General features: G+C 51.7%; 3 protein-coding genes across 3 annotated transcripts; all 3 read left to right on the forward strand.

The window, feature by feature from the left end:
- Positions 1 to 1,265: 1,265 nt before the first annotated feature.
- NCS54_00618200 (Chitin-binding type-4 domain-containing protein) lies at positions 1,266 to 2,156 on the forward strand (the record flags this gene model as incomplete). Its single annotated transcript, XM_053151655.1, has 1 exon — positions 1,266 to 2,156. One exon carries the CDS (start codon positions 1,266 to 1,268, stop codon positions 2,154 to 2,156), a length of 891 nt encoding a protein of 296 aa, XP_053007630.1.
- A 1,911-nt stretch (positions 2,157 to 4,067) lies between these two features.
- Positions 4,068 to 5,908, forward strand: NCS54_00618300 (Hypothetical protein; the record flags this gene model as incomplete). Its single annotated transcript, XM_053151656.1, has 2 exons — positions 4,068 to 5,453; positions 5,510 to 5,908. The coding sequence occupies 2 exons, from the start codon at positions 4,068 to 4,070 to the stop codon at positions 5,906 to 5,908; spliced, it is 1,785 nt and encodes a 594-aa protein (XP_053007631.1).
- Positions 5,909 to 6,754: 846 nt separating this feature from the next.
- Positions 6,755 to 7,856, forward strand: NCS54_00618400 (Hypothetical protein; the record flags this gene model as incomplete). The annotated part of the gene is made up of 2 exons (XM_053151657.1): positions 6,755 to 7,758; positions 7,805 to 7,856. 2 exons carry the CDS (start codon positions 6,755 to 6,757, stop codon positions 7,854 to 7,856), a joined length of 1,056 nt encoding a protein of 351 aa, XP_053007632.1.
- Between the last annotated feature and the right edge of the window lie 1,429 nt (positions 7,857 to 9,285).

The raw sequence follows: 9,285 nt of genomic DNA on the forward strand, positions 1-9,285 counted from the left end.
GGCGGGGATGTTCCATGGGCCAGCCTGAAACAAGGACATCTGTGTCTCGTTTCGCGTTGAAAGATGGGCATAGTTTTTCCATGGCTTAGAAAACGTTTATCTGGTAGATGGAGGATCCACTGGTTGACAGGGGTTGCGAGGAGGGGGAGAGGGAAGAGGGCATTGGGGATCGAGGTTTGGAGATTGAGTTTCAATTAAGAGATGGGATGATTTGTTTATAGTGTTGATTGATGTTTGTGAATTTGATTAAAGTAAAAGAAAATAATGGTGAGGTTGTGGCAGTTGAAGGCATCACCGCTCTTCAACTCTGTTCCGGTATTTCCTCTTGTCGAATCTAAGCGAATCTCAACTGAGGATTTCTGGCCGAGGATTTCCAGCGCGGAACAAAATTGACCAAGATTTCCTTCCCCTGGGCCCGCGGCGGCCACAAGTTGAGGCTCAAACGCTGCATGTCGATGTTCCACCAATCGCCTGTGCGCCCCTTGCGCTGGCTCCAAACGCGCCGCGACAAGGGTCCGTGTTAGGATTTCCGGTGAGTCGGCGGGTTTGCATCTTGGCGGTGTTCATGGGGTGATCAAAGATTGAACTTGACACAGGTTATGGACATGGTGAATTGTTAATGCCGATGAGACGGTAAACGAAACGTGGTGTGAGCTGATGTGTTTATGCAAACAGTTTGGTTTGTAGAGGATTTGTTTGGACGATTTTTGACGTCTGAAGAGACAATTGAGGAACTGGTCATCATTGATAGCTGCCCTGTTAAGCTTGAGTGCAATTGACTGCATTGAGCTCCTCCACTCTCGGCCGGCGCTTGTCCATCCAGACCTGCCAAACCCCCGGCCTCTATTGCCGCCACCGGCCTCGGTTCCTGGTCCCTCAAGGACCGGGGGGTAGACGTCCCTGCTCACTTCCTCCTCCCCTGGAAGCGGAGATGGAAGCCAGATGCAGGAATCCTCCCCCGGCAGGACGGCCGTATATCAACTCGACGATGCCCTCTCTCTGTCTCGACTTTCCTCAGCCTCTCTCTCCAAGGACCTCGAAGGACCAGATTATCCATTCATTTTTTTGTGTTTTCTTGTACGTTTTTGTACATCCTTTCATTCCCATACCTTTCGTTTCGAGCCTTGACGGCCGTTCAATTACAACAATACTCAACATTTGCTTCGTGCTCTTGAGCCTTTATTCACAAATCACTCATTAAACAAACAAACATCTGGTCCAAGAGACTTCTTTATATCACAATTACTCAACAAAAAACCGCCAAAATGAAGTACGCCGCTGCTCTCACCCTCATCCCCCTCGTCGCCGCCCACGGCTTCGTCCGCTCTCCCCCTCCCCGCAAGCCCGGTGATGCCTACAAGGCTGCCTGCGGCGACCAGCCCTTCTACCAGCAGAGCTCCGACATCAACGGCAACGTCCAGGGCATCTTCCAGGTCGTCGGTACCGGCGCCGACCCCGCCAAGTGCAACCTGTGGCTGTGCAAGGGCTTCCAGCAGGAGGACAACGCCGACAACGTCCAGACCTACTCCCTGGGTCAGGAGATTGACTTTGACGTCAACATTGCCGCTCCTCACACCGGCTATGCCAACGTTTCCGTTGTCAAGACCAGCTCCAACACCGTCATTGGCGAGCCCCTGATCGAGTTCTCCAACTATGCTTCCAACGCTGGTCTTGATGCCAACAACACCGCCTTCAGCGTTACCCTCCCCGAGAGCCTTGGTGGTGACTGCACCACTGCTGGCGACTGCGTTCTCCAGTGGTTCTGGGACGCTCCCGATATCGACCAGACCTATGAGTCCTGCATCGACTTTGTCGTCGGTGGCTCCGGTTCTGGCTCTGGCAACAGCGGCTCTTCCCCCTCTGCCCCTGCTGCTTCCACCCCCGCTGCTACTCAGGCCCCTGCCGCTACCACTCTCGTCCAGGCCGTGACCGCTTCCTCCGACGCCCCCGCTGCCACTGCTGCTCCCGACACCGGTGCCGAGGAGCCCGTCGATGACGATGAGGAGTGCCCTGCTGATGATGAGGAGCCCGTCGACGATGAGGAGCCTGTCGACGACGAGGAGTGCCCCGCTGATGACGAGGAGCCCGTCGATGATGAGGAGCCCGCTGATGACGAGGAGTGCCCCGCTGACGAGGAGTACGACGAGGACTACTAAACTCTGTCTGCTCAGCATCATGACATCGTTGTCAATTTTTCGAGGTGACCCGTCTGTATGATGGGCTTGGAGAAGAGGAGAGAGAGATTCTGTTGTAGATATTTCTTCTAGGTAGCCTCCTGTGGGGGTCATCAATTGTGATATATTTGAGGAACACTTCTGTACATTGTTAGTGACTGAATGTTTTGTGACTGTCGTATCATTCGTAGCCTCTGATATGTATACCTGAGGGCCACGCGGATTTGGAAGCTGTAATGGATGATCCTTATAACTGAAGTTGTTGATGTATCTGACCATCTCGTTGATGTCTCTTCATAGCCCGTTAGTCTCTGTGAGTTAGTGGCATTGTGTAGCTAGAAAGTCCAGGGAATGATGGATATATCACTTATACTCCAAGGCTGGAATTGATAGATGATCTCCGTAATATACGTAGATCCAAAGATGTAGTTGAAGTGATCGTCGTGATCCCTCCATGAGAACCTTCGGCACGGACCCGGGCTATCGGACCTCCGGCATCCGAAGCTCTCGGCAATCGGCGGGGCCAGAGGTAAAGATTGTCAGGGCATTTTGAATCAAGGTCCCTGTAAGGAGAGACAGACACTCTACATATCATGAGGATCCTTCCATGTGAGAAGTCAGGGGCTTTGTGAGTTGAAGATGAAGTTGATCTTTTGTCAGCGAACCAACATTAATAATCGTCTTTTAATCCTTCTTGCGTTTTAGGTAGTGACTAGAGGTAAGCTGAGTCTGGATATAAAAGTAAAATCAATTGTGGATCAACGTTTAAAGGCGGCGTCTCTTTGCGGGAGCTTATGCTTAGCCGCGTAATCCTAGACGGCCTCACCCGCATCCCGAATATTCTTCTCCCACATACCGTTCATTCATCGATTTGAACTGGTAGAAAGCAGTCTCTTCGGAAGTCGGTCGTGCCAGGACACGCGTTTCATAGTGGTTAGTGGACCCTGGATCGTCGCCTTCAAAGGCTCAGAGGACAGGTCTTGGGCTGGGATTGGGAGCCCTCGGGTGTTTCTTTTGGACGCATGTCTGTCGTCTGATGGTCAGGTTCCACTGGAGAGATGTGTCGGCGTTTAATCATGAGAGGGATGATGTTGAACATTGAGGAGAGGATGAATCCGTAAGGTCCGAGACGGATATTGACGTTTGGAGCACATCGTCGAGTGTGTCCTAACTTGAACAAGAAATACCATCTCATAGTGACCCCCTGATGTACTTGTTCCTTTAATGTAGAGTATCACTCCACGCCAAGTCGATCGCTATTGACTGTAGCTCCGGGCGGTCGCCCGAACCCATGTCTGGGGCTTGCGTCAACCTCGAGGTGGACGGGACCAAACCCGGCTTGGTATGACGCTGCTTTTATTCCTTTGGAAGTATTTTCCCTACTGGAATAGAGTGGAAAACGTGACGGATTAAAGCGGCGTGCCAATGGAATCGAGACATGCAACTTCACGGGCCCTCGAGCGCTCCTCCTCCTACATCCACCCTCCGCGCGTTCCAGGAGGGAGAAGAACTAGGATGTTTTTTTACTGTTTGTGTATATATCAATCTAGACGCCCCTCATTTTTCTCATCTTTATCGCTAGAATCACCTTCTTTCTCTTGTCCATTCTTTTTCTTCTCCTGGGTGCGGCTTCACGCTGCGTGACCATCAACCATCGATCGTTCCTTTCTCTTCAAGTTTGCTTGCTTCGTTAGCCGTCGCCTCCGGCATCGCACCTTGTGAGGCCTTGGACACTTCTTACACCCGCTTTTTGCGTATCCTAGATCTGCCTGCTCACGTCTCACGGCATATTATTCAATCCGACTCCTACTACTTGATACCTAGAACACATTCCCGACTCTTGCTTTTGGCTTCTTCTAATATTTCTTACTTGGTATATGCTAAAGCAACATAATGGCATCCTTCAGACTCGCTTTCGGCGCTCTGGCTTCTGTTCTTGCCTTGGCTGGGCCGTCGCTGGCTGACTTGGTCCTTTACAACCAGGCCAACGAGTTTACGACACTCGCAGAGGCGTCCAATGGATTCGCTCACCAGACGTTCCGCTCCTCCGATATCGTCGCTCCTATTCTCAATATCAATTCACTCAATCGCCATGGCCTTGATGAAGCGCCGTACATCTTCCTCGGAACAGTCTATGGCCAGATGAGGGCGGGGCCCATGATTCTCGATGCTAGGGACTTTAGCCTTGTGTATGCTGATCAGCATTACGATAACTCTTATTGCTCCAATGTTCAGATGTTCAATGGCAGTCGGCATCTAGTCTTTTGGGAGGGCGTTCACAACCGAGGCCATGCGAATGGTTATGGTCTTGTCTACGATGAGAACTACAACCTCGTCTTCAACGTCACTGCGCAGGGTCTTGGTGGTGCTCTCGCCGATATGCACGAGGTTCAGCTCACATCCAACGGCACCATCATATTTTCCGCCTACTGGACCATTCCCTACGACTGCACTATCATGGGAGGACAGGCCGACGCCATGCTCATGGACAGCGGCTTCCAAGAGGTTGACCCCGTCACCAATAAGATTCTGTTCCAGTGGGCTGCGTCTCAGTATTTCAGCCTTGAGGACACGCATGCGCGTTATACGGAAGGATTCGGCGTTAAGGAAGGCTCAGGATTCGACTTTTTCCACATCAATTCGGTCGAGAAGACGGAGGACGGCAACTATCTCATCTCTAGTCGCCACACTTCGACCATTGCGCTCATCGACGGTACAAATGGACACCCTATCTGGATTCTCGGAGGTCGTCGCAACCAGTTCAGGGACTTGAGTGGAGGTAGGGCGACCAACTTTGGCTGGCAGCACGATGCCAGATTCTACAAGAACCAGAGCCACATCACCATGTTTGACAATCATGGGGAGCATACTGGTTACTGTGACGGACCTTGCAGATCTCGAGGCTTGCATCTGGCCATTAACACCACCGACATGACGGTTCGTGTGGTGCACGAGTACTATCACCCATCCGGAATCGACTCTGGAGCGATGGGAGGCATGCAGACACTCGAGAGTGGCAATGTAATTGTTGGATGGGGATATACTCCAAGCTTTGTCGAATACGCACCCAACGGCACCGTCGTCATGAGCGTCCAGAGAGGAAAGCTAGGCGAGGGATTCCAAGCCGACATGTTTGCGTACCGCGCCCACAAGGGCAACTGGACGGGCCGTCCGTCGTGGCTCCCCAGCGCTGCCGTCGACGCTCCTTATAGGACGACGGAGAATGCCACGGTCTACCTGTCGTGGAACGGTGCCACGGATATTGCCTCGTGGGCCGTGGTAAGTCTACTTCTCTGGCTCTTTGCCGAGTGTTTCACTGTGCTGACTTGGACTAGCTTGCATCGCCCTACGCAAACAGACTCAGTGGATTTGACAATCTCGTTGCTCTGGCTAACAAGACGGGCTTCGAGACAGAGATTTTCCTGGGAAACCGGACCAGTTATCGGTACATGGGTGCTGCGGCACTCGACAAGAACGGCGCCATCATGGGGTCTACGTTTGTGATTGACATGCAGAATGGGCAGCCTGTTCTCATGCCGAGCAGCATCGCGAGCGTGTGGCCCGAGGCCGAGCCCATGATCAGCAATAAGTTTGGTATCCTCATGATTGTGGGCTGCGTTGTGAGCATGGGCTTGTTCCTCGGACGCTTCTTCTCACGGAGACTGCACTGGACGACAAACCACGAGACAACAAAGTACGAGCGGATTGAATCTGAAGAGAGACGTATTGAGTGAACTGGACGATTCGGGATGCGGCGTTGATACCCTGAGGTGGATGGATGGCTGGCGTTTTCTGTTAATGGCTTTTTCTTATGTTTTCGTTACAAAACATTGATGTTACCTTGTTACTCGGGTGTGATGCTGTCAATCGTGAGCTGTGATTTTGCCCGAGGGTAGCGTGGCCGGCAGTTATATGGTGATTCATGTGCTACACAGACTGCATTGCGGATGTTGTGCTTCTCGAGAAACGGAGGGTGTAGATTGAGATGGTCATGTTGTACGAGGCAGGCACGCGGATGTGGAGAGTTCTTGATGATCATCGGTTTATCTGAGACAAACGGTGTCTAGATGAACTATGAAGGGGCAATTGAAGCCATCGAGGGGCGACTGGGCGCCGTTTACTTGAGCCATTGGAAGAACACACTCACCAGCACGGATCTGCCCGTCTTTCTCACGCCCTTCTCCGCTTGTTCCGAGCACAATGGAACCTTCCGTCGAAGCTTCATCATTCAGATTATCTCAAAGGCAATGGAGACTACAAAACGGTCTCAGTTTAGTGCTAAAGCTTCTCCCCACAATCGAGACCACTCAGCCCTACATTGACGAGGTTCTATCCACGGTGATCAAGACCCCGAGGACGATGAAAAGGAGAGTTGCGACCATCAATGACCAACAATTCTGCACGTCGACCCGCTGATTCATCAATGAATGGCCAACAATGAAACGCTCTCTGTCATTTTCTTGGTAGGGATTCCGCTGCGGGGATATGATGTACCGTCCGGCAAGCCACGAACACGGCTGCGGCGGCGCCTGCGATCAATTCTGCTTCTCCTCTTTGCCAATGTCACTTGGAATACAGTCATGTCTCGAAACAACTCGCCTGGAAGCTCCCCCAAGTCATCGTCCGGTCCTGACTCCCCGTCGAGGATCGAGGCCGATCCGCATGTCGAGTTTGACGATGCTGACTCTGCAGTCGAGGGCAGCTTGGCGTCCTCTACTACTTCGGTCTCGAGTAGCATTCTCAACTATCGCAGGCTTCACGGGAGGACTTTTGAGAATATTCAGACGACAGAGTACTGGGCGCCTAACGACGAGCAGCAGAATGAGGGTCTGGACATGATCCACAATGGCTTGCTCATGACGCTCGACGACAAGTTGTTTTTTGCTCCCATTGGTGATCATCCCGGTAGGGTTCTTGATATTGGGACCGGGACTGGGATCTGGGCTATTGACTTTGGAGATCAGTTTCCAGAGACGGAGGTTATCGGGTCCGATCTGAGTCCTATCCAGCCGACGTGGGTGCCTCCCAACGTCGAGTTTGTCATTGAGGATTGTTTGCTCGATTGGACGTGGCCGCTGGAGCACTTTGACTTTGTGCACATTCGCGCCCTGTATGGGAGCATCCCTGACTGGGAGGTTCTCTACAAGAAGGCGTTTGACCATCTCAAGCCCGGTGGATGGATTCAGGATCTGGAGATGGACGTCAAGATTGAGTCTGATCACGTTGATTTTCCTGAAGATCACATCTTCAACCGATGGGCTGAACTCTTCTACGAAGGCGGCGAAAAGATGGGTCGTTCATTCGCAGTCGCCCAAGGACACGCCATGAGAGACAACCTCGCAGCAGCAGGTTTCATCGACATTGTCGAGAAGAAAGTCAAATGCCCCATTCATGGATGGCCCAAAGACCCCAAGCTTCAACAGGCTGGGCTCTTGTTACAGCTTGCACTTGATGAGAGTGTCGAGGGGTTTGGGTTGTTCATGTTGACGCAGGTACTGGGATGGCAGAGAGAAGAGGTTCTTGTGCTTGTTGCCAAGTTCAGGGCTGAGATGAGGAAGAAGAGTAATTTTGGGTGGTGTCAATTGTGAGTATTCCTGAAGAAAGGGAGATGGGATTGCTGACTTTTATAGGACCATTGTTTGGGGATGGAGGCCTCTTGAGGGGGGAGAAGGCTTGAGATAGTCCATGGGTTTGATGGACAGTTGAGCGTGTAGATGGTGATTCGGTGTTTAGCTGGGCGTTGACGAACAGCACTGGGCTTCATGCCAAAGACCTTGTTAGAGGCTAGGATTGAAACATCTGGCATAGTCACATTGATCTTCCGGGCTGTTAATGCACACTGCGCGCCCCCTGCTGTGAGGCTCTTCTTGCCGCCCTTCCGGCTTGGTATTTTCATCTTGATCATCTGGGACTGTACACGTACGTAGCCTATGACGCAGCTAATGATTCCTTTGACAAGCATCAACCTGCAATTGCCCTCGAGAATGTCCTCTTTCAGCCTCAAGTCGATACTTGGAAATTGCCTCTCCCAAACGCCCCGCCAAGGCTGAATTACCAAAGATCCATTTCCTTCCTCTCAAACCATGAATTTAGCGCCCAAGATTGCATCTTGATGCCTAGAGGGTGAGTAGATCTTGAATTGTTGTCCAATGATAGTCTCAAATGCCTCAGCCTGGTCGAACCAACGCCCACTGTTAATTGCGCTCCACTGCGTAAGCCTGCAAGCCATGCTTTCTTTTCTTTCAGCTGTGGGATTGTGTGTTTGATGGCGTCCGAAAGTGTTCGGACCTGGGGTCTTGGTGTAAATGACACTCGATGTAGGGCTGCCAACTCCCAAGTCACCTTTCTGGCTCTATTTTGAAGGCGGATGCAAAGAGAGAGACGTTTCTTCAAATAGAGTTTGCCTTGGATTTGCCCAACTCGTCCTAAACCTGCCAGATTATCGAGATTAATCCTCGGGACTACCGTTGTCAAGGACGTCCACTTGGCCCATCTCCACCAACACGACGACAGGCGCCGAGACATGGCGAACCCAAGCAGCGCCTCGCTGCTACACGGATTCCAAGAGTTTCGTCCTTCAGAAAACTATGCCAACACCTACACGTCAGAATACCATGACCCAAACCACCAACACACACAGTGCCGCTATCCAAGATGGCCAAAGGGATTCATCGACTGGCAACACTCTAGCAGGGCTATCCGGATCGGGTCCTTCGTCGTATGGACTCTATTAGCATTCACAGCTGCTTCTCTATGCACTGCCATATACCTCATGGCGCGTGGGTTGACTTCGGACGAACCGACGTACCCCCCTGATAGTCGCGAGTTTCCGTTTTATAAGAACACGGCATTCTTAAACTGTTCTTCGGTTCGTGTAAAACCTATCGATTGCAAGGCGCTCAAGGCGATGGCTGGAGATACGAGACTCGGAAACGTCTTGGCCACTCAGATTTATGAGATGGGTCAACCAAAAGAGATTTATGGCTGGTGTACTGCGATGCAGTGCTTCAAGGGCTACAAAGTCATCCCCTCACAGCCATACCCGTCTGCGCATATCCCAAATGACTTTTCAGTCTGGGTATCTTTCAACATTGCCACTCTCAGTCTGCTG

Source organism: Fusarium falciforme, chromosome 4, assembly GCF_026873545.1.
Source record: "Fusarium falciforme chromosome 4, complete sequence".
Taxonomy (NCBI): domain Eukaryota; kingdom Fungi; phylum Ascomycota; class Sordariomycetes; order Hypocreales; family Nectriaceae; genus Fusarium; species Fusarium falciforme.